At 36.2% G+C, this 24,864-nt stretch overlaps 1 protein-coding gene and 1 long non-coding RNA gene across 9 annotated transcripts; one reads left to right on the top strand and one right to left on the bottom strand.

Annotated features, from left to right (window-relative positions):
• Positions 1 to 6,468: 6,468 nt before the first annotated feature.
• ATP23 (ATP23 metallopeptidase and ATP synthase assembly factor homolog) lies at positions 6,469 to 20,555 on the bottom strand. 7 transcript variants are annotated; one of them, XM_023524765.1, is made up of 8 exons: positions 20,467 to 20,553; positions 18,470 to 19,081; positions 17,910 to 18,139; positions 15,148 to 15,193; positions 14,380 to 14,461; positions 11,427 to 11,564; positions 9,631 to 9,714; positions 6,469 to 6,927 (listed from the first exon to the last, which is right to left on the bottom strand). In XM_023524765.1, exons 2-8 carry the CDS (start codon positions 18,643 to 18,645, stop codon positions 6,724 to 6,726), a joined length of 960 nt encoding a protein of 319 aa, XP_023380533.1. In that variant the 5' UTR covers positions 18,646 to 19,081; positions 20,467 to 20,553; the 3' UTR covers positions 6,469 to 6,723. The 7 variants fall into 7 exon arrangements, with proteins under 7 accessions (XP_023380533.1, XP_023380537.1, XP_023380534.1 ...); XM_023524769.1 differs by having other exon boundaries at positions 18,982 to 19,081; XM_023524766.1 differs by lacking the exon at positions 20,467 to 20,553 and having other exon boundaries at positions 18,470 to 18,646; positions 18,982 to 19,385.
• A 48-nt stretch (positions 20,556 to 20,603) lies between these two features.
• On the top strand, positions 20,604 to 23,718 carry LOC105307402. 2 transcript variants are annotated; one of them, XR_897227.2, is made up of 4 exons: positions 20,604 to 20,907; positions 21,188 to 21,315; positions 22,574 to 22,659; positions 23,519 to 23,718. It is a non-coding gene; the product is annotated as an uncharacterized LOC105307402 (long non-coding RNA). The 2 variants fall into 2 exon arrangements; XR_897226.2 differs by having other exon boundaries at positions 20,612 to 20,907; positions 21,232 to 21,315.
• Positions 23,719 to 24,864: the final 1,146 nt, after the last annotated feature.

Here is a 24,864-nt window from a genome sequence, read left to right as displayed (position 1 = left end):
TTCTGTCTGCCCTTCCTTCTCTCTCCCAAGGGCAGAAATGAACAAAACAATGGTTTTCTATTTGTTTAGCACTCAATTTATGGGTGCTTATGCTAGTTCTTATATGATTTTAGTTTTTTTTAAAGATTATTGCATTTAGAATTCAGCGCATATTAATCTTTAATTCATTTCCCCAGATTTAAGGAAAAAAACTTAATCGTGGAAAATTTTAAATATTTATAAAGTACACAGAATAGTATAAAGAACATCCCTGTATCCATCACTCAAGTTTGAAAATTATCAACATTCTGCCATCTCGCTTAGTCTGTACCTCCGCCCACTCTCCACCTGCCATTCAATTATTTGTTAAGGTGAATTTTAAATATATTGAGATGCCTAGTATTAACTGTACAACTTGATGATAGGCACATTGTGTAACTCACATCACAGTGAAGCTAGAGAACACTTCCATCACCCCAGAAATTTCCTTCTCTCTCATCCCAGTGAATTCTTTGTCCTCTCCACCCTCCAGACAATCACTGTTCTGATTTGTTTAATATAGATTAGTTTTGCCTGTTCTATGATTTCATATACATGGAATCATCAAGTAAATACTCTTTTGTATCTTAAGCTTCTTTTAATTAGCATGATGTCTATGAGCTTTATTCATCTTATTGTGTATATCAGTAATTCATTACTTTTTATTGCTAAGAAATGTTCCATGGTTTGAATATATCACAATTTGTTTATTCATCCTTCTGTTGATAGACATTTGATTGTCTCCAGTATTTAGGTTTTATAAATAAGGATGTTATGGACATTCTTGTACAAGTCTTTTCGTGGATTTGTTTTCATTTCTCTTAAGTAAAATACCGAGCTTGGACTAGCAGAGTCAAATGATAGGTATATGTTTAACTTTACATAAAACTGCCAAAACTTTTTCCAAAGTAATTGTACTATTTTACATTCCAACAGTAATGTATGAGAGTTCTGTTGGCTTCATATCCTAACAAATTTTGTCTATTAAAAGCAGTCTATTAAATTTTTTGCCTTTCTAGTGAGTGTGTAGTGGTTTCTCATTGTGGTTTTAATTTCCATGTCTTTGATGACTAACTAATACTAAACATTTTTCACATGTTCATTAGCCAATTATATATCATCCTTTGTAAAGTATCTGTTCAAGTGTTTTGCTATTTTTTATTGAGTTGTTTGTCTTTTTATTGAGTTATAAAAAGTCTTTATATTTTCATATAACAGTTCTTTCTCAGATAAATGTAGATATTCTTCCGGTTTGCCTATTTGATTAATACTTTTCAATGAACAGAAGTCTTTAATTTTGAATGATGTCAAATTTACCAGTTAAAAACATCTTCTGGTTCTTGCTTTCTCTGTCTTTGATGTAGTTTAATCCACTTTGAGTTAATTTTTGTATATGATGTTAGATAAAGGTCCAACTTCATTAGTTGCATGTGGATATTCGGTCTTCTGAACACCATCTTAGACTCTTCTTCATTGAATGGTCTTGACATCCATGTCAAAAATCATATGACCATGTATGTGAGGGTTTATTTCTGGGATCCCTATCCCGTTCCATTGCTTTATATATCTCCCAGCTTTGTGATTTTTTTCAAGTTTGCTTTGGCTGTTCAGTGTTTCTTGAGGTTTCATATGAAATTTAAGATGGATTTTTCTATTTCTGCCAAAAAAAATAGTCATTGGGTTTTGAAAGGGATTTCACTGAAGCTGTGGATCACTTTGAGTACATCTTAACAATGTTAAGTCTTCCAATCCATGAACATGGATGCGTTTCCATTTATTTATGTTTTCTTTAATATCTTTCAATGATTTATAGTTTTCATTGTACAAGTCTTTCACCTGCTTGGGTAAGTTAATTCTTATTTTGATGCTATTGTAAATTGAATAATTTTTAATTCCCTTTTCAGAGTATTTATTCTTAATGTATAGAAATACCACTGATTTTTGTGTGTTAACTTTTTATCCTGCTACTTTGCTGAATTCATTTATTACTTCTAACAGTTTTTTTTGCAGACTCTTCAGGGTTTTCTACAGTTAAGATCATATCATCTGCAAACAGAGATACTTTTATTTCTTCTTTTCGAATTTGGATGCCTTTTATTTATTTTTTTTTTCTTGTCTATCGCTCTAGCTAGGACTTCCAGTAACATGTTGAATAGAAGTGGCAAATGCAGGCATCCTATCCTTGTTCCTGATCATAAGGGAAAAGTGTTCAGTCTTTCACCATTGAATATGATGTCTGCTGTGGGTTTTCCATATATGGTTTTCATTATGTTGAGGTAGTTTCCTCCTATTCCTAGTCTGTTGAATGTTTTTATCATGTAAGAGTGTTGAATTTTGTCAAATGCTTTTTCTGCATCAATCGATGTGACTATGTGATCTTTTTTCCTTCATTATTAATGTAGTATTGATTAATTTTCAGATGATGAATCATCCTCGCACTTGGTTGTGGTGCATAATCCTTTTAATATGCTGCTGAACTTAGTTTGCTAGTTTTTTTTAGGATTTTTTCAACAATGTTCATAAGGGATATTAGTCTATAGTTTTCTCTTCTTGTAATATCTTTGTCTGGCTTTTCTGTCAGAATAATTCTGGCCTCATAGAATGAGTTAGGGAGTGTAACATCATCTTTAGTTTTTCCATAAAGTTTGAGAAAAATTGGTATTAGTTCTTTAAATGTTTGGTAGAATTCACCAATGAAGCCATCAGATCCAGGGATTTTCTTTGTCGGGAGATTTTTGATTACTGATTCAATCTCCTTACTAGTTATAGGTCTAACCAGATTTCCTATTTCCACATGGTTTGGTGTTGGTAGGTTTTGTGTTTCTAGGAATTTATCCATTTCATCTAAGTGATACAATTTGTGGACATACGGTTGTTCATAGTACTCTCTCATAATCCTTTTTATTTTTGTAGAATCAATAGTAATGTTCCCATTTTTATTTCTAATTTTAGTAATTTGAGGTCTTTTTTTTTTTTTTTTTTAGTCTATCTAACTAAAGGTTTGTCAATTTTGTTGATTCGTTCAAAAAACCAAATTTTGGTTTCATTGATTTTCTCTATTGTTTTGCTATACTGTATTTCATTGGACTCTGCTCTTTTATTTCCTTCTTCCTGCTAGCTTTGGGTTGTTTGCTCTTTTTCTAGTTCCTTAGGTTGTAGGGTTATGTTGCTGATTTGAGATCTTTCTTGTTTTTTAACATAAGCATTTATATCTATAACTTTCTCTCTTAGCATTGCTTTTGCTGTGTTGCATAAATATTAGGTTGAGTTGTTTTGTTCTGTTTTCATTCATCTCTATTTTCTAATTTCCCTTGTGATTTCCTCTTTAACCTATTGGTTGTTTAAAAGTGTGTTTTTTAATTTCCACAAATTTGTGAGTTTTTCAATTTTCCTTCTGTTATTGATTTCTAACTTCATCCCTTTGTGGTCAGAGATGTATATCTATATTTTAAATATATTGAGACTTAATTTGTAGCCTAACTTATGATCTATTTGAAATGTGCACTCGAGAAGAATGGGTATGCTTTTGTTGTTATTTAAATTGTTCTATATATGTCTGTTAGATCTAGTCGGTGTCTTTTATGTTTTTCAAGTCCTCTATATCCTTAGTTATCTTGTCTGGTTGTTCTATTCATTATCGAGAGTGGGATAGTGAAGTCTCCAACTATTACTGTAGAATTGTCTATTTCTCTTTCAATTCTGTCAATTTTTGCTTCACATATTTTAATGATGTTAGTAGGTATGTAAACTTTTATAATTGTCATAAATTCTTGCTCTATTGGAGTTTTTATTAATATATAATGTCCTCCTTTATCTCTTGTAAACTTTTAGTCTATTTTATCTAATGTTAATATAGACATCCCTGCTCTTTTGTGGACATCCTATAGTTGAATTGTTTTAATTTTTTTGTCCATTCTGCCAATCTGTCTTTTAATTAAAGAATTTAATTCATTTACTCTTAATTACTGATAAGGATTTATTTATGATATTTTGCTACTTTTTGCCACATACCTTGTGGCTTTTTCTCTCTCATTTCCTGCATTATTCACTTTTGCATTAATTTTTTGTATTAAAACACTTAAATTTTTTTCTCATTTCTTTTTGTGTATATTCAATGGCTATTTTCCTTGTGGTTACCATGAGGGTAATATTTAAGAAACTAAAGTTTTAACACTCTATTTTGATTTATACCAACATAACTTCAATAACACACAAAAAAATTCTCCTCTTTTAAAACTTCTTCCCCACCCTTTTCAGTTGATTTTACAAAACTATATATTTATACATTGTATGCCCTGAAACATAAACTAATAATTCTTTTAAATGTATTAGTCTCTAAAAATATGTATGTTAAAAAAATTATGTATATATAGTATGAAAAAAATAAACTGGCATTTAAAAAAAGAAAAAATAATAAAAAAATAAAAATAGGCAGAAAATAAAATGTGGAGTTACAAATCATTGTTTCTTCAAATACTCTCTCTGCTCCTTTCTCTCTCTTCTCCTTTTGGGGTGCTCACTATACAAATGTTGGTCAACTTGATGGTGCCCCACAGATCTCTTAGACTCTGTTCCATTTTCTTCAATCTCTTTTCTTTCTGTTCCTCAGACTCAATCATTTTCATTGTCTGATCCTTAAGTTTGTGATTTTTTCTTCTGCCTACTCAAATTGGACTTTGAATCCCTGAGTAGATTTTCATTTCAGCTATTGTATTTTCCAGCTCCAGAATTTCTTTTTGGTTTCCCTTTAAATCATTTATCTCTTTGTTGATATATCCATTTTGTCCATACAACGTTTCTTGACTTTCTCCACATTTTACCTTAGTTCTTTCTGTATCTTTAACACAATTGTTTTAAATTGTCTAGTAGATCCACCATCAGTTCCTTTCCAGGGAGTTTGTTGGTTTATATTTTCTTCTGAATGAGCCATCTGTTTCTATGTATGTCTTGTGTATCCTTTGTGTGCCTTATGATTTTTTAATGCAAAGTGGACATTTGAATCTAATAAAGTGGTAACTCTGAAAATCAGATTCTCCTACCTCCCCAGAGTTTGCTGTTGTTTTGGGATCAAGGTTGTTTGTTTGTTTATTATAGGCTGTCTCTGTGCCAAAGATCTGCCTGAAGTATAAACGAAAGGCCTTCTTGTGTCTTTTCTGAGCCTGCACCTTTCCCTGGACATGCGTAGTGACTTTCTAATTCCCACTCTATGTGCCATTGTTACTGAATGATTTAGTCTTCAGTGTCTGGCTCCCAAAAGCATAAAAAGATAAAAATAGAGGAAAAAAGGCATCGGCCTTTTAACATCCTGTAAAGTCACTTTAAATACCCTGTAAGCCAGATGAGAAACAGTTTGCAAAAAATGGAAAGAGGTACAACAATGCTGCCACCTCTTTGTCTGAACCTCTGCAAAAAGAGGCAGCAATCAGTAATCGGAGCAGATCCCAAATATATGGAGGACAGGGTGCTTTTTGCCCACCCTGGCTCCCATAATCTGTGCAGAAGCTGCTCTAGGAACACAGGCATAGCTGCCTGCCACAGGGCAGTGTGGTAGGTGTTCAGTAGTTACTACTGTGCTAGGAGCTGAAATTGACCAAAATTAACTGCAGTCTCCCACACAAGCCTTCCCCTGCATGTTGCAAGCATTCAATAGACTCCAGAAGTCCAAAATATTTATATCAGATAGATTCTGCCAGTGTAATTTTGTCTAGGTGGGGAGAGATTTCTGTTGTTTCCTATTCCACCACCTTCCCAGAATCCTCATATCATTTTAATGTTTAATAAGTTACTAAGCTTGAGGTATCACTTTATAACCCAAATTTTAACTCAAAAAAATAATAATAATCTTGCTAATTTCGTTATCTTTAAACCTTTAATTAGCCATCTCTACACACAGGTATCACTGTCTGTCTGGACATAGGCCAAGAGATGTCTGCTGGGACAGGTGAAAGATGTAGTTACCACTGAAGGGGGATAAATAAGATGAGCATGTTTTCTGAATCCAAAACTCAGATCAAGGCTTAACAAAATATTTGAGAATGATTATGTAAAAAATCTTATAAATATATAAAAGTTAAATTCAATTGCATTATAAACTTAATGCACTGCCTTTCCAATAAAAAAATAATCTAATCAAGACTGTCCCCAGAAAATTAAGCCATAGTCTCCACAGATATATTGAAAGAAGAGCAGAGATAGGGGAGGCGCTGATCACCAAATGAATAATTCCCAGCTTTCATTCTTTGTATGTTTTGATCATAGCACCTCGATAAATGTCCTATATTAAGGTCAGTACATTTTTCTTCACACTTAATATAAACACCAACAGTGGTCACCTACCAACATTCATCCAAGGGCATACTTCACAGGTTTCATAATCAAATTCTAAAATAATCACATGTAATGAAAATAAAATAATAAAAAATAAAACACAAATAATAAAAAACACAAGAATAATGTAGAAAGTAGAAAAATGTAATTTATTTGCCTTATTTACCAAATGGTTAGCTATAAAGATACTATTTTTGCCTTGAGTTTAAGGCAGTTTCACTTTTTCACCAGAGTAATGTTTTCTGATCATATGCGAGAATCAGCATCTTCTGTTTTATCTGTATTTAATTGATCATTCACATTTTATACATTTGTGCACTTGATAACCATATTTTCTCCATGATCACTGAGGCTCTGTAATATAAAATGTCATTGTCCTCATATATTTGAGTAATACCGATCACGATTTTGAAAGTCTCTATGAGCATATCTTGCATAAGTCTTGTTATGTGGGATCCTTCCAAAAGGTTCGTGGTCATTGAAACAAGATTCAAAAACTTCATCAACAGCCTTTTGAGCTACTTCTTTGCTGATATTCCTAACAGCCAGAATAGAAAGAATGGCTCTGTCTCTCACACAAGTCTAGGGAGAAAGAAAAGTATGTGCCTTTAATCATATATGAAAATTTTATCATGAACTATTTTATATAATGTCTGAACCACAATCAAAATTCACTTTCCTATAGTTAATAATGTAGTAATAAGTATGTAAGGGGGAAGAAGGGTACTAGATTTTGATCACTTTGTGAGTTATATAGATCTCTAATCACTATGCTTTACAACTAAAACTAATATAATTGAAAAAACTCATTGAACTGTACAATGTAAAGATGAGCAACTAATTGTCTATTATATTATATTTCAATAAAGCTGGAAAAAATAAATTAATAAAACATTCTATTATTTTAGTCTGTCATTCTAAAGAAACATAACTCTTAAAATATGGAGCATGTTTAGCTCAATCTAAAATTATTTAGGTATAAGTAAGACCTCCTCCAATTTTCTTATCTTTTCCAATAATATAAGCAGATGTCATTCTCTGAAGTTCCAGGCAGTGTTTGCCAAACAACAACTCCCAATGTGCAAAATCCTAGGAAAGTATATAAATAAGGTTCTGGTCGAACTTTTAATAAAATTTAAAATAAATTTAAAATGTACTTTACTTTTACAACTCTCTTCCTTAACTTTCCAGTTGAACAATACTAGATCACTTTTCCTTTGAGAAGAGTACTTCCCCCTGCAGGCAATAGGAAACCACACATATACAGACAAAATTGGAAGGTGTCTTAATTTTTCAGACTTTTTTTTGTCTGAGTGTTCTGTGCATGGGTATTAAAGTTATCTTCCTACGAAAATAATTTACCTAATGTTACCTAGTAATAGACAAAACTGTCTCAGTGTTCTAAATATTTTAAGAAACTTAAGGTGCTGCCATTCCAATTCTTGGAAAGCATTTAACCAATTTATTTCTCCAAAGGTCCATACTAAAACTCAAAAGAATGGCATTTAAGTTTTCCTGAAAAATAACCAAACACTGGTTCTAAGAGCTGTACATCTTGGCAGTCACTGATTTTCTCTGCACATTCCAAGTTTTACCTCAGCCTGGTGAGCGTGCCCAACCTGGAGATGCTCACTAATATTGGAATATAAACCAGTGCTTCTCAATCTAAATTACACCAAACACCGATTTTAAAAATACGCCCCCAGCATAAAGGAATGAGGACAGGAAGAACAGTATGGAGCCAAAACAGCAACTGCCAAAAAGAGAAAATTTCTCTCCTCCAGGAAAAAAAGAAAAATGGTGGTAAAAATCTGTCCCCTGGAACCACAGAGTTGGGAGACACGAGTATGGATCATAATTCAGATTCACTTCTTTCCAGATGTCATAAATTTCTATTAAAAGTATGCAAGTTTACAATCAGTTACTGTAATTGATGTTACTATCGCTTGGGTACATGCTGTTCAAAAGCAAGGACTCTATTCTCTAAGACTCTTCTCCCTCAGCCAGGCTCCCACCACCTCCACATATTTTCCATCCTGTTGCTAGTTCTACTCTGCTCCTGAATTCTGCTAATTTTCTGCTCCTGTTACCCAAAGTAAAAAAAAGAGACTTCTCTTTCAAAGACTCTGGGCCTTGAATCACAGGCCTTAACCACGTTATCCACTTCTCTTCTCTGGGCGTTCCAATGTGCACCCTACTTCCACCCTTCCCACTGAGAGCCAGAGTACACAAACCAATCAGCTGAATTTACCAGAGAAGGAGGGATTCAAGGGCACAGAAGACATGCGGCACAAGGCAACTCCATGGCGTATCACCAAACTGACCTCTCATAGGCTGAAAGTCTAATAGCCCTTTCTGAGTCATCAGCCTCTTCAGGCAGCAGGCTTCTCTTCTAGCTCTCATTCACCAAGTTCACAATGACTTTTAGTAGTTCACTGTGACTTTCTACCCTGCATCCCAGAGTTCAGTTACTCTACTCTAAAGAACCAAGGGAACTTCCTGTTGTTCTCAGCCTTTTTTGCATCTGGTTGAAACTGCTATCCTGATACTCACGTATCACACAAATTGGCCCAGCAAGCTCTTCCCATAGAAAACCTCTGACCAGCCTTTCTCCTAAGTGTGGATACAGAGCCCCCTGGTTGCTGTGGGAAGAAGTGCTTACATTCATTATCAGTCTATCAGTTCTATACTCCTCTCCCCATATCCATGTGGCACAGATCTTAAAAGCTTTCTAGCAAGATGATCTTGCCTATAGTTTTCTTTTTCGTTTTTCTTGAGTTTTGGTTACAAAATCCCTCTCAGCTCAATTCATCATAATCAAGTCTGTGCCAATCCAAAGCTTTGCTATCACGTCACATACCCTTTAAAGGTGCGCTAACACACAGCCATATCGTGCTGTAATGCAGTCTCTATTCTGAAAGGTATTACTTTTTTGTCTGGCGGTTACTGTGGCAATTTTGAAATATAAGTCCAGGGCTGCTAGGATAAAAGTAAGACAGGCTGTGATTTCACTTCCATCCTTATTGACTCCTATCTAAAAGTATACCAAGAGTGAGATCAGAGCTCTTTTCACTATTAAAATCTCTCAATCAGTCACACAGTTTGCCCATAATTACATAGAACTAAATTCCATCTATTTGGCTTAAACAGTATACATTGTATATTCTTTTCATGTAAGTAGTTCTTCCAAATTTCACTTACTAAATGAATGTATTTCTCATTTCTTTATTCACTATTTCCACTCTTAGCACTCTTGAGGATAAGCAATTTCATGTTTGTTCTTACCTGATGGTGTTGTTTTAATCCAAAACGTAACCTGAATATTTCATTTACAAGTGAACAGTCTCCACTAAGGTTAGCAGCTCGAATCTATCACAAAAACAGAAGCAAACAAAAAGAAAATAAGTGCTCATGCTCTATACCTTTATATCAACCAATTTTTTTAATCGTAAAAGAATATAAAATTAGCAAGTTTTTCTGAGAACAGAGTATCTGTAAGACTTTTTAAAACTCTATTGCCTCGAGAAGTTCTTAAATTAAGAAAAAGAGTAGATATGGATGAGCTATGCTAGAAAATGCCAAATACACTGGGTGGAGGGGAGCAGGGGGTTGTTTGATTTTCTACCAAAGACAATTTTCAAAACTTTACTGATAGAATGAATTTCTTTTCGAATCAAAAGTCAGAAAGTTGGACCTCAGAGTTTAAAAGTCCATGCTTTCTACAAGATACAAACACTTATACAAAATTACCAAAAGGATGTCAAGAAAGCATTCTTCCAAAGATCTACAAACTGAATTTCAATGTGAGTTAAAACCGAATACATCAGTTTTTAAGACATTTTGAGCATACAAACCTCCCAGGCCTAGCCCAAATCACCGAAACTCTCTTGGACCCCTTCCTCCAGGGCCTCAACTGTCCTATGAAAAATTAAGTAGTACAAAGCACAGCAACTCAAGAACATTCCAAACTGGTCATACTACGAGCAGGACATCCTAAAGTTAGGACATGTTTTCTAATTTACTACATTTCTAAGGTAAAAAGCAGCTTTAAAAGATGAAAAGTTCTTGGAACTACCCACATAGATTCTACAGCCAACCTGGCCACATTTTTGCTAATTTACTGCAAAGAGAATGGCCCACTTCTTGTTACTTCTAAAATAACATGGCCTTGTTCCTCAGAGGGGCTCAAGGCACTCAATACACTTTAACTAGCTAACAAGCATTAATTCTCATAACACGCAAGAGAGAGACATATTTAAAAACTCTGGTTTCAGCCTGCTTTCCAAGTAATATGAGTTATAATTAGATGCAATAGGGTTGCTTATTAATTTCAAAGGAAAGAAAATAATTGAAGTTTTAAAGTATAAGCTTGAAATTTATATTAGTTTTTTTAACTTAGCACATTACACTCTTCAATTAATGAAATGCAAGTCTGAAATACCTACATATATAAATATATATATAATACACACATGGACACACACACTTCTGAGAGCAATCCAAAGTACTTAATAATAAATATCTTTTTCTGTTGTATTTTTAAGATTAAATGTTCTACTCTAAAGTAAGCAAGGAGCTTTGGAAGGCAAAGCTATGGAAGGCAGGACAGCAAACCAGTTAAGAGCCCTGGTTGCAATCCTGCCTCTTCCACTTACTAACTATAAAATTTAAACAAATGCCTCAGTTTCCACAGATATAAAATGGCGATAATAACCTCCATGGGTTGTTGTGAAGATTAAATAAGATTAAATCTGTTTGTAGAACAGAATAGTGTTTGGTGCTCATCCCTCAGTAAATGTTAACTATCCTCATTTTTTATATTATACAGTTTATTCTATAAGAAATAGATTATTATTATAATTAGTTAATCATAACTATTATTAAGATTTAAAGGTTATATTTAAGACAATTCTAAAAAAATTCAAGTGTTTCCTGTTGTATCTCAAAAATTATATTCAACAGTTAAAAACAGAAATTCAAAACCAATGTGAAACTATGACAGTAACTATAAATTGAATAAAATATTCAAACAGAGTATTCTTGGGTGGGGGCGGGGAGATATTTTCTACAATAAAACTCACCTCTGAGCAGGCCAAATGTCTGACATTGGTGAACCAGTTAACATGAGCACGACAATGATCAAAGGCATGAATGAGCTCGTGGGTGACCACTCTGTTCATATGGGCTTGATTATGAATATTATTCTGGCACAGAACAATCTAGGAGGCACCAAAATAAGAGAAATTCGGCTATTTCTAAAGTGTACTCTCATTTCATGGATCCCAGCCTCTCTCTCACATGACAGGGCTCACCAGCCCAACTGCCTCTACTCACTCTTCTCCACCAACCCCACACCGACCTACCTGCCAAGGCCCAGTATTAACTACATGGTCCTTTAAGCCTTCCCAATGACTAACTTCTCCCTTCTCCTCTCTCTGGACTACAATAGCACTTACATTAAGGACACTATTCACATACTATCCTCATTGGGGTGACTAGACCAATGGTGTCTTGGACTCCACAGCATTGTATTAAGAGTGTGGACTTTGAAATGAAGTAGACAGATTCAAATTCCAGCTCCATTCCTTACTGATTTGGTGATCTTGGGCAAGTCTCTTAACTCCCTGTGCCTCAGTTGCCTCTACTATAAAAAGAAGATAGAGTACCTACCTCATAGAATTGTGAGAACTAAATGAGAATATATGTAAAATGCTTCTTATCAAGTTTCTGAACGAGCAATGAATCAACAATGAATGACCACCACTGTCCCATTCTACTACAATTGCCAGGAAAAATCCTCAGAAAGACCTTCAGAAAGAAGTGCAAAAAGCCAACAGCACTCTGAGCAGGACCCTATAAGAATAATAGAGACCCTATAAGAATAACAATTACCATTTATTGCATACTTCCTATGTGCCAGACACTGGGATATGTGCCAGTTATTTCACATACTTTCGTTCATTTGCTCAACTAATATTTATTGAGACCAAGCAGTAGATTTACAATCTACTAACGGAGACAGAAATTAGTCAAATATTTATCAAAATGCTTAAATGACAGTTGTCATGAAGAAAAACCCAGGGTGTCATGAGCACTTACAATGAAAATGTGTGACCTGGTCTGGAGCACTAGGAAAGGCTTCTCTGCAGAAGGTTATGTTTAAACTGGGATCTAATGGATGAATGGGAATTAAATATGGAAAGGGAAGGGAGCATTCCAAACAGACAGAACAACCTAAGCAAAGGGTAGAGGGAGAGTTGAAAGAAAAAAATGTTTGTGAAGTTGAAAGCAGGCCTATATATTGCTGAAACAGAGCTGGAGGTGGAAGGCATGAGATAAGGCTGGTGAGGTCAGCAGTGGCCAATTCACTGAACACCTTGCCCTTATCCTGAGAGCAATGGGAAGTCACTGAAAAGGAGCAGTGAAAGAGGAGGTTACTTTTGTTTTGTTTTGTCTTTATCCTTTTGACTATAGTTAGGAAAATAAGCAGAAGATGACCAAAACTAGATGCAGAGAGACTAGTTCAAGGCTAATGAAGAATTCTAGGTGAGGGGTAATGGCACCTGAGCTAGGATAGTGGGAGCCAAAAAATGTATCTAGAAGGTAATTTGGACAAAATTTGGTGATGGACAGAGTATTGGAAAGGAATCAGAGGTATGAAGAATGATCCTTAATTTCTGCTGTGTAACAGGGTGGATGGTGTTACTGTTCACTGAAATATGCAAAACCAAAAGACCAGGTTGGGTTGCAGATGAGGTATGGTAAAAATTAGTAATTTGGATTTGGACATGTCAGGTCTGAGGTGCCTTGAGGACATCCAAGCCTCGGTGTTAAGTGGGTACTTGAATATAAGGATGTGGAGTTCAAAAGAGAGCTCTGACCAAGGAAAATAAATGTGATCCCTTTGGTAGAGTATAGAATAAAAACAAAGGAGATCTAACAACAAAGATTAAGAGATTTCAACATTTAAGGGCTGGTAGAGGAAGTTGAGCTAGCAAAGGAGCAACCAGAAGAGTGCCGTATATCAAAAATTATGGAAAGAAAGTATTTGGCATTACCTGCAAAAGTCAAGTGTACACATATCATGTGACAGCAATTCCACTCTTAGGCATATACCTTAGAGTAACCTTTGCACATGTGAACCAGAAGAAAAGGTAATATATATATATATACATATATAATGTGAAACAGCTATAAATAAATAAGCCAAATACATATAGAATTTTCCAGCATGAAACAATTAAGTATAGGTACATGTGAGTTATATATTCAAGATGGAAATAGTTACTAATACCACTTTCATCTATCCCTACCACATGACATAATCCATCTACCCCTTCAAGACTCTGTCAAAACCCTCTAATAACTTAAAACTAATAATAACATTTATTGAGTGGTTACTATGGTTTTTTATGTTTTTTAAGCACTTTACAAGAAATGTCTCATTTAATTCTCATAACCATTCTATAAGATAGATACAATCTTCACCCATATTTTACAGATGAGAACTCTCACTCTCCTGATTAAAACTTCTAAAGGTGAAACTCTTTACCTTAACATTCAAAGCCTCCAACCCTGTGGCTGGATTCTTTCCAATCCTACTTCCCCTTGTTTCCCATATATTCCTGACTTCCAGCTAAACTAGCCAGACAACATGCCATTCCCCAAATATACCCTGTGCTTTCTCAACACACCACCTTGCTCCTGTTTTCCCTGCTTTGGGCAATAGTCTTTGTCTTCTTTGCCCTGAAGGGGCTTTATATTCTCTAGCTGAATCTGTTGGCATCTTTCAGTCAATCATATCACTGTCCCATATCACATGCCTACCTAAAATAGTTTAATCTCCCTCAAATTTTATCATTATCTGTATTCATGTCTCTTCTCCCCTGTGAGAGTGTCTTAAGAGTAAGGACCTTGACTAATTCATTTTTTGATTCCCACACAGTCTACCAACAGAATGCCCAGCATGTGAAATGTGCTCAACAAATATCAGAAGAATTGGAGGAAAGAAAACAACATCACAAAAATGCCTACCTGAGACACTGAAGCATCAAAACCTCCACTGACATGTCCATTACAATCTTCACAAGAAAAGTGTCTTTCTCTGTTAACAGCACTAAAAGGCAAGAATGGGTTAAAGAAACAAATGTCCAGAAGCAGGGAGGATGTAGCACAGGAGAAACAACCCTGGGCCAGAAGACTCCATAGCAAATCCCCTCCACCACTCACACACACAAAACACTGGGAAAGCAACTGAACACTTTCAGGACTTAGTTTTCTCATCTATAAAATAAGGAAATCGTCTCTGCAAAATTTGCCCTAGTTTGAATTCTCAACTTTATGATTCCGCAAAGCATTTGGTTAACTAATTAAAACCATATTGGAAATATGCTGGAGTTGCTGCCCTTGGGCCAGAATGTTAAGAAGTCAATCTCAGAAGTCACTTCCTCTAATCTCTCCGGAAGTCAAACACCTCCTCTGCAACAAGCTGAGATTTCTTCTCCGTTAAGGACAATTATGACACTGGCATAGTGGTAAAGCCAGGTATGGCAATTACTTATAAGAAAGATTTTAAGTATTACTCTTACTAAATACTCAAGGTAAATGGTAGAGCCACATATTTGGAGTTAGGGAAGATGTTGGAGAACAAGGCTTGCCTGGAGAGAATGCAGCCAATCACCACCACCTACCACATGGAAAAAGGCTTTGTAGCCTGAAGAAAAATCTTAAATAGTTCCAGTTTGGGGTTTTTTGTTTTTAACAGCCAGAATATAGAGCAGCACTTCAAAAAGATTTACTTACCAACCTGAGTGCTTCATGGCATCGAGTAGAAGTTTGACATATGGATCTGAAAAGATATGGACTTAAATATATATTCTAATTGGAAAAAGATAGTCAATTAAGTTATCCAAATAGCAGTGTAAAATATCATCAAAATGCAATTCAGAAATCTTAATGAAGTAATACTATCTTAAAATTGGTAAAAATGGTTATGAAAAGACAAGCTTAAATTAACATAAAAGCATGTCTTTAATGAAATGAAACTGATACAAATACCAAGATGGGTACTACAAAAATCTTAGATAATATCAAATATGCTTTAAAAGGCCATTTTTAGTTAAATGATCAAACACACTGTATTAAAGTATGTACCAAAAGACTGGGGGAATTTGGGGCATAACCAAAGAAACAAATAGCAGCACCGTATCAAGATTAGAGGAAGGCAGTAAGTAGCCCCACCGGTGCCTGTCCCAATCAGACTCCACCAGTAACACAGTGTCCCATGCTGAGTACCACATGCTAAACCGGACCAGCCAACTGAAGTTCTTCCATGGGGGAAGGCAGTTAAAATAGTTCAGGACCATGTTCAGTAAAAAGCAAGAAAGAATTTGTGGATTTGGAAAGAAGAAAGAAAACTTAACTAGAACCACAGTAGCTTCAAGTATTTGAAGGGGTTCCAAGTGGGAACAGAGTCAGTCAATATTTCTTCAGAGAGCAGAACAAGGACCGAAGGGTAGAAGTTACATGGGGCAGATTTCAATTCAGTATGAGAAAGGATTTTTCTAACAACTAAAGCTGTTGATACAATAGACAAGTAGCCTCAAAGAACACAGAACCTGCTCCAGTAGAGGTCTATAAACGCTCTGGTCAGTGATGGCACAGAGGTTTTCCTCTACAAGGGTGGAAAGGCCTATGACTTCTGAGGGCCTTTCCACTTCTAAGAGTCTATGAGCCCGTGATGATTATAGCAAAGTACAATGAACCCAGTGCCTCTAGTAACTTTTCACATAAGCATCTTGTCTGATTGTACAAATGCACAGCAAATTATATGACATAAGCAAAAAAATAGAAAGAAATGAAGGTTTAGAGTTTTTTTAAGCGTTGAAAGCAAAAACAGGTAAAAGAAAAGTAGTAGTTGGGATGATAAAGTTAGATTAGGTTACTGCTTTACTAACCAAACTCCTTCTAAACGTGTTAACAGCAAAATAATTATTATTAATGATATATATTATTTAGTGTATATCAAGTGACAGGCACCATATTAAATGCATTATTATTCAAGCAACTAAGAGACTTTTACAAAATTGGAGTGGGTTCAAAAATCTAGCCTTCTTAAAAAAAAAAAAAAAATGCAGGGAGCACAGTGGTTTTGTACTTCAGAAAGGACCTGCAGTGTTTTAGAATCAATTTGCTCTTAAGAAAAAGAAAACAAAGGTCTCCCATATGGCTTGGTTCTCGCATCACTCTCTGCCTCAAGGATAGGATTTCAAAGCTTTAATCCTACCAAAACTTTCTCCCAACAGCCCTCCCTGTGGAAAGCTGAGGCCTGTTAATTCCTATAGCGGCTCATGTTCAGCACCTCATATCCTATCTCAACTCTTCTTCCACTGTTTGGCTTATCCACTGCAAAAACGGCTACCCTTTATTCAGCTCCTCATATCCTGGCACTTTACATTTATAAAATCTATTCCTCACGACAACCCTAAAAGAGGTATTTTTATCCCATCTCTTCCCACCCCCTTTATTTTTTACAGATATGGATAGAGGAAATCAGAGTTAAATCACTCTTACACACCTAACAAGGATAGAGACCAGAATTTGAACCTATGTGTAAATCCGCATCTCATGTTATTTCCACTGTGTTCCACTTTGAAACATCTTAAATGCAGCATCCTTATTCATCTTGGTATTTGCCCACAGCAGGACCTAGGAAGTATTCAATACATATTTGCAAAGTAAACACAATGTCATCATTCTCTCTACTTCCCTTCCTCCTTCCTCTTCCTTGATTCTCAAAAACGTTGGGAAATCTTGTGTGGTTGATTTTTGAACTGTGACTGACCAGCTATGAAATAGTAACCTTGCTTTGGGACAAATACATTTAAGACTTTGATTTTCAAAACATACCTGAAGTAAACTTGGGAAGTCTATGTCAACACAAAGGAGTTAAGAAATCTCTAGTGCAATATCGTTGGGACTAATGACAATATGATGAAGCTACAAACTCTCTCCTCAGAAAAAAATGCACTTTGGCGCATACACCACGATTTCGCAGTCCATTTCAGGGGTTTCTACACTCTGAAGCTCATCCGTGTATGAAGATTAAGGACCCCTTCCAATGAAAAATAGGTTTGCAAAACTGTCATTTTTGCTCTGCCAGCATAAGTATGCCTTAATTAACGTGGCTCTTTAAAGCTCTGCTTCACCCAGACTCCAAAGTTCCCACATTGCTGCATAACTTACATAAGAAATCAGAAGATCTATCAGACCAGTGAGTGTGACAGAAAACAGCAAACTCCTAGCCCGACTCCTCGTTCATTCCACGAGCAGGAGTAGTGCTGAAAGGGACCTCAGCGCCTCCTCTGATACGGAAACTGAGCCCCAGACACCGACTCCCGACCCGGTGACGCTGAATCTGCCTAGTCTCTGCGCGGAGCTGCCGGACCCCGGGCCACCCCTCACCTGGGACCGAAACCGGAGCCCCCGAGTGGCGCCCAGGCCTCTCCCTGCCCGCCGGGTCTGACACCACCACTCCTGGACCCCCAGCCTCTGGGTCAACCTACTTGTCTGCAGCGTCTTCATGAGCATGAGCTGGCACTTCTGGTTGTTGGTGAAGAAGCCGGAGAGAAATCCCTGCTGGGGCTTCCCCTGAGCCAGCCGCTCGGGGAAGACCTGGCACGCGACGTGCTGTTGCTGCAGCTGCTCCCCTGCCGAGGGGCCCGGCCCACGCTCTTCCGGAGCTCCTGCCATGCCATCCGCGACCTCGTCGCTGCTTCTTCCCGTCTCGGGTGGCCTGGGGTGAAACTGGAAAAGGTAATCACCCTCTCGCCAAACCCACCGCTCAGGCGTCCCCTCCTCGTGGCCGACCAGGCGCTGGGCAGGGTGACAGTTGCAGGTTGAAGCCCAGGAGGTTGGGCCACAGGGGCTTCTGAGCGGGGTGAGGGACGCTGGGCGGGGCGAGAGGCGCGGGGCGGGGCGAGGAGCTCTGGGTGCAGCGAGAGGCGCCGGGTTGGGTGGCTGGCGTTGGGTAGCCTGCAGGCGGGAGGAGCCAGAGTGGGTGTCTGCAGGCTGCTCCCGGGCTGCGTGGGCTTTGCCGCTGTTTCTCAGTGTTGTTTCCTGGTACCTATAAGCGTCGTTCCGCAGCCCCGTCTCCTCGCGGACACCTACTGGCCAATACTGGCCGCTAAGTATCCTTCTCCCACTGAAGGTCTCTGCCATCCTCCCACTCCGTGCAGTTTCCACCAGCAGGCTAATTGCAGTCTCTGGCGCACCTCTTTCTTCCCTGCTGCCCCAATCCATACTGAATGCAGTGTTTTTCAGAAACGTTTGAAAGCTACAATTATAATGACTGGTATCATCAAAATCCTCAAAGTATAGTACCCAACTACGTTTTTTCTACGTCATCTGGGCCCATTCACCCACCTTACTCTCCTGCCACCCCAAATAACTCTCTGATAACAAAACACAACCCGTTTACTTCTCCCTCCAAGCCTTAACTCATAATTCCATCTTTAAGCCCCTTTCCTCAGTCCTTATCCAGGTACTGATCAAATCTACTTACCCCACAAGGCATTCCCAAATACCGTAATCAAAATTAATCTCTCTTGATCTCCCAATGTACACAGTACTTTGTACCTGTTATAGCTTTCATCACAGCATGCCAGGTTTCAACTCATTTGAGTTCCTCTTTTTCCACTAAATTACTCATTCAGCTCACACATTTATTCGGCACCTACTATGATGGGTGAGGCATGGTGGCGAAAACAGAATAATCAGAATTGCTGAGATTGAATACATGGTTTATGCAAGAAACATCTAAATAATAAAGGCTCAAGAGACCTTGAGGATTATGAACAGTGCCTTATGCGTCACATAAGTATCTAAATTGTCAGTAAGTATCTAAATTGGATGGGATGCTAGGATTATTCATTCATTTGAAATATGAAAACATGAACATCTCTCTCTATATATATATAAAATGCTAAAGTTATAAGTTAAAAAAAAGCAATTTGTACTGAGCTCACCTTGGATATACTATTTCTAATTCCCACTACAACCCTGCAAAATAAGTATTATTATCACTATTTGCTGATAAGGAAAGTGGGCTTGGCAAAATAAAATAATCTATCCAGGATTGCACAACCAGCTTCCAATATAGTTACAGAATGAAGCACACATATATGAAAAACTAAACCATTTCAAGTTAGTACGTTTAGTCTGTAATACTCATGGAAAGCCTAGAATGGATTATAGCCTGTAAACATTTGAAATAGTATTTGAAATATTATTCAACTACATGAATAAGCAAAGAAATAAGCAAATTAAAAGCTGCATTTTTCCCTACCGAATTAGCAAATGTATTTTCAATACTCATTTTTAAGGCAAAAGTGAGAAAACTAGAATAAATTTATGCCAAAATACGATCAATAGTTGTTCAGGTACTGGAATATTTTTATTATATTCTGAATTTTCCTAATGCTCTACAATAAGCATGTATTACCTTCATAATGAGAAAAATAAACTTTTGGAAGTGCACATCCAAATGACTGAGTTAAAAAGAGAAAAACACCACAAAAAAATGAGAGCGTGGGCAAAGATTTAGGTCTAAGAATTTTCCTATCTCCATCGCAGCATTAATTAAAAGCAAAAAGGATAGAAAATATCTAAATATCCAACAAGAAGTACAATGGAATACAAACGACCATGTCGTAGAAGTCTTTTCTTAATGTGTTCTTAAGGTTTTTTTAAGTTACAAAATAGCATATGCAACAAGATTCCATTTCGAAAGTTTATTATATGCATAGAAAGGGTCTGGAAGACTGCTCCAGAGTGTTCACAGTGGTTGTTTCTGAGGATAGGATATGAGTGTTCTGCTTTTTGTGCTTGCCTTCATTTATAAAGCAAAAATAATTGCTTTTTTATAGGTATAACCTGTTTAAAGTTCTTTAAATATATCACAGCAATAAGTGCATAGGATATAATTTTAAAGTGCTTTCCGCCTTTCGGCTTTTTAATAACTAACGTCTAATCCATTTATCAAGGGCCAACAAAATTTCGGTGAGATTATAGCCTTCCCTTAGCTTTCATTTTGAATGTTGGAAAGAACAAAACAGTCCTCACCACCATCCGCAAAAATACTCCATACTCAGCCCAGTATGCCCACACCGGTAGGAATCGCAGAACGAACGACAGCAATCTACATCCGGCCCTCCGAACCCGGAAGTGGATGATAGAAGGCGCTCAGCATTCTGGGAAGAGTTATGAAAGGCTGAGATCCGCTGACTGTTACCGGGGCAACCGGAGACGCTTGGCGGTTATCTGCGGTTTTGAGCAGTTAGCAGGCGAGGCTGATGCTCAGAGGTCATTTGGGATGAGCGAAAGGGGCCTGTGGGTGCTTTTAAGGGAAGATTGTCTTATCAGGAGGTTATCCAGGTGTGTCCTGCGGGAGCGCCTGCCCTGGGGATCGAGGTCAAGCCCTCTTGTTGTCCTTTGAGCCTTGCGGAGAAATGAAGTGTGACCAAGTAGCTCCTTTCTCTAGTTTTCTGCCTCCTTTTAGAAAATGTAAGTTAAAAATTTCTAATTTAAGTTGTAATGTGTTCTAATGTCAAAGTAAATCATTCTTGCTTTTAAAATTGTGGAAAATTTTTTATTTAAAGAAAAAAGAAAACATCAGTCATTTACCTATCCAGAAGTAAGTTAAAATTTTCATGTATTACCTATTAGTTTTTTTTTGTCTGCATAAATATTTTTTACATAGTTGAGTTTAATTGGAGAAAACCATTAGTATCCTGCTTTTTCACATATATATGTATATGCTATAATTCTGTTATTGAAATCTTAGCAACAAAGAAAGCATTGAAGATCTTAATGTAAATCTGTTCGTAGTGAGCTGAAGAGATAAAAATGAAGTGGATGCAGCATGTGAAGACAATTCTTTCAAGAAGTTTGGCTGTAAAGGAAAAGAGAAAGGTCAGTAAGCCAAAGAAGAATGACAAGTGAAAAAAAAAGTTGGGTTTTTTTTTTTTAAGGAGAAGAGAGTAATGTTTTTATTAGAGAAAAAGCTGGTAGTCAGAGGTTAAAGATACTGGCAAGAAAGGATAACTGAATGAATGCCAAAAGAAATAGAAGATGAGATGCATAGATCAAGTACATAAATTAGCTTCAATAGGAGGCAGAACTGGGAAGAAGGGTGTCAGGGTAGGTCTGGATGTTAATAATTTAGAAATTATTACAAATTGGCAAAAAAAGTAACAAATATATCAAAAGATATATATAAAAATGGCCAATAAATAGGTATGTTCAGCTAATTAGTGATAAATATGGCATATTCAACGTATTAAATTGACAAAGATTAGAAAGAAAATAATATGTATTAGCCAAGGGTTCAGTGAAACAAGCACTGCAGGTGGAAATAGAAATTGTTACATCTTTTCCCTCATCAGGCATTTTAGAACTATGTATCAAAATCTTTAAAATGCATATATACTTTGTCTAAGCAAGTATACTTCTAGGAAGTTCTCAAAAGGAAGTAATCAAAACTGCACATACTTATTAAGCTGCATAGAATTCATTTAAGCTTGTCCACCAATAAAAGATAGGTTAAATATACTAAACCTGTACTTCTTAAACATAACATAGTTGCAGATAAGTTCACTCATATTCGAATTTTCAGGGGAAAGGATGCAGGAAATATAGGCAGGAGTTTGGGGAGAGAAGATGAAAGAGGAATTAAAGATGTAAGATTCATTCACTCAAAGTTTTCTTAAACACATATCACAATATGTATTTGTTATTTCATGAGACTATTAACCCAACGAGGGCAGAAACCACAAATGTTTTCTGAACCTTTTATCCAGGACCTAGCACAATGCATAATAGGTGCTCAATGTATGTTGAATAAACAAACGGATATGTAAGACACTGCTTCACAGTATAGGAGATACAGGGTTGAATTACAAAGTGTTCTTAAAATAACTTTTGACCAAAAAGTAAGACAACTCTTATATATAAATATCTAATCCAAGTTCTAAAGCGGTGCCATTTAAAAAGGCAGGGGTGGGGTGGCAGGGGGAGCGGTGGCGCACCATGGGATTCAGAAGAAAAAAATTTTTTCAGAAGTTAAGCTGGGCCTTGATAATGGACAGTTAGGATTGGAACATGGAGATGTTGGGAGGAACTAATCAGAGCAGCTAAAAAAAAAAGGCACGTACCTTTCTTTTGAAAATAGGGACGTATTTGATTCCACACTGCAAGATAGTGAATACAGAAACAGTTTGAAGCCAGAACCTTGAGAATCACCCACATGTAAAGAAGGTAAGGAAAAAGAAACAACAGAGTAAACATAGAAGAAGTCATCAGAAAGCTAAAAAGAGAAGCGTTAGGAGAGTGAGTTTCATAGAAACTAAGAATTCATATTTCTAGAAAGAAAGGTCAATCAGTATTTTCAAATGCTATGGAGACAGCAGGCCATCAAGGAGGAGGATCTTAGGCCACTGGATTTGGTGATTAAGGAAATCATTGATGACTTTCAACTACATGACTTCTTTGTAGTTTACCAATGAATATAAGGAGAGCGTCTTAAAAGATCAATAGAATCAAGATGCTTTTGATTTGTTTAGGGAGATAGGGAATAGAGTTCCTTAGGAGCATGGAAAACTAAAAGAGGATTAAGTTGCAAAAAAGGATAACTGTATGAAGTAAGATTTTGGAGGATCTAAACAGTAATTAGATCAAAAAAGGAGAGAAGAGTCATTTGTTAAGAATCAGCATTACGATTCTAACATATTCAATAACAAAGGTGATTTTTTTAATCAACATATTTTTCTACTCCTACCTGGTTTCTTTTCACAATTATGGCCCCAAACTAACTTGTGATATGCTGAAAATATTAGAACTTCCACTTAGTAATATTTTTTAATGCTTCTTTAAAATCCTCTTTTTATAAGTAAATGGGTATTATAGTATACAACTGCATTTCTGGTTACTCTATGTCCCTTACTTTCAAGAAAGTGCTCCTTTCCAACTGTAGCTTGTATGGTTCAGGTGGGGCCAATTCCCAACTTCTCACCCTGCCCCCACTCCTGCACTTCATCCAGATCTTCCCAGTGACAACCAACATTGGTACTTTCACTGTCACAATAAGGAAAAAGACTCTCTTCCTCTGATGTTGCAGGTGCTAAAGACTATTTAAGCATGGAGCAGACAGGCCACCTTTGCTATCACTTGTGTAAAATTGAAGCTAAAAAAGCCAACCTGGAAGATGGAAACCAAATCTTGATATTATTTGAGTCCAGGGATCCAGACATGCTTAAAGACTAACTTTACCACTGAACTTTTCAGTTAAATGAGCCAATAAAGTCTTTTATGCTTAAACTTGTTTTTTCTAGATTTTTGTCATATACTACTCAAAAAATTCTAATACAGGTATACCTCATTAAATCAACATTATTTCAGTTTCTTCTGTGACTTATTTTGTTTGTTGCTCTATAATGTATTCTATAGTTCTCACTAAATTAATCCACAAATTTAGTACAATCCCAATCTTAATCTCAATATTTTAAGAGCCTTTTGTGTTGTTTGCTTACTTTAGAACTAAGCAAAGTTACTCCAAAATTCACTCAGAGGAAAAAAAAAACATAAAAATAACAAGAAAATAGGGAGAAAATTCTTAAAAGAGAATTGCATAATCGATATTAAAGCATTTTATAAAGCAAGAACAACAAACAGAATGGTAATGGAGTAGGAATAAACAGAATTCAAAGCCTGAGCATATATAAGAGCATTTACCATATTTAATATATATAGTTAATCAAGAAAAGATTAATTCAATAATGTATTTAAGGACAATGAGCTATATTTGGGGGAGAAAAATAGATCTTTACCTTATTCATCATTCCAGAACAAATTCCAAATGGATTCGTGACTTCTATGTAAAAATCAAAGCCAGATTCTCAATATGTATTAGATGGTGTATGATTGTTATAATCTTTAGCAATATCTGATAAATTTTTAAATATTAATACCTTTTGACACAGCTTTTCAATTCCAGTAATTGCTCTTGTAAAAACACTATTTGTATAGAGATAAATATGGATAATCTGCACTGGAATATCAAAAATAGTATATGCATATGAAATAATTCAGGTATGAAATATCTATGCCATGCATTCTCAAAGGAGTGATATCACAACCAAGGAAATGAAAATTGGTTCTTAGAAGGACCAAAAAAAAACAAATTTTTTATGTATAAAGCACAAATATGAATAAGGTACATAAACAGATACATAGTAAGTATGTGGTATTGAAATTTCATGGGGAGATGATTAAGAAAAAAAGGCCTAAATAGGCTTCGTATGGGAACAGTAATGGAAAAAAAGACTGCAAAAAACTGATCTACACTTGATCTTAGCCAAAAGGCCTAGAAACAATAGAAAAACTGATCTATACAAAAGAACTGGTAGATGTGTGTATATTGACAAAAGAGGATGCCTGAGATACTTGAAGTTTTAAAAAATATAT

This window comes from Pteropus vampyrus, unplaced genomic scaffold, assembly GCF_000151845.1.
Source record: "Pteropus vampyrus isolate Shadow unplaced genomic scaffold, Pvam_2.0 Scaffold493, whole genome shotgun sequence".
Classification (NCBI taxonomy): Eukaryota; Metazoa; Chordata; class Mammalia; order Chiroptera; family Pteropodidae; genus Pteropus; species Pteropus vampyrus.
The sequence above is the reverse complement of the archived record's forward strand: the minus strand, read 5'-3'. Positions and strand labels throughout refer to the sequence as shown.

Bases quoted from the DNA above. Each gene is read 5' to 3' on its own strand.
- ATP23 (XM_023524765.1), bottom strand. From the start codon at position 18,645: ATGGATTGGGGCAGCAGGGAAGAAAGAGGTGCGCCAGAGACTGCAATT. The intron at 15,194-17,909 runs GTAGGTTGACCC...ATATCTTTTCAG, and splicing joins CATGAAGACGCTGCAGACAA to ATCCATATGTCAAACTTCTA. The intron at 14,462-15,147 runs GTAAGTAAATCT...CTTGCCTTTTAG, and splicing joins GCCATGAAGCACTCAGGTTG to TGCTGTTAACAGAGAAAGAC.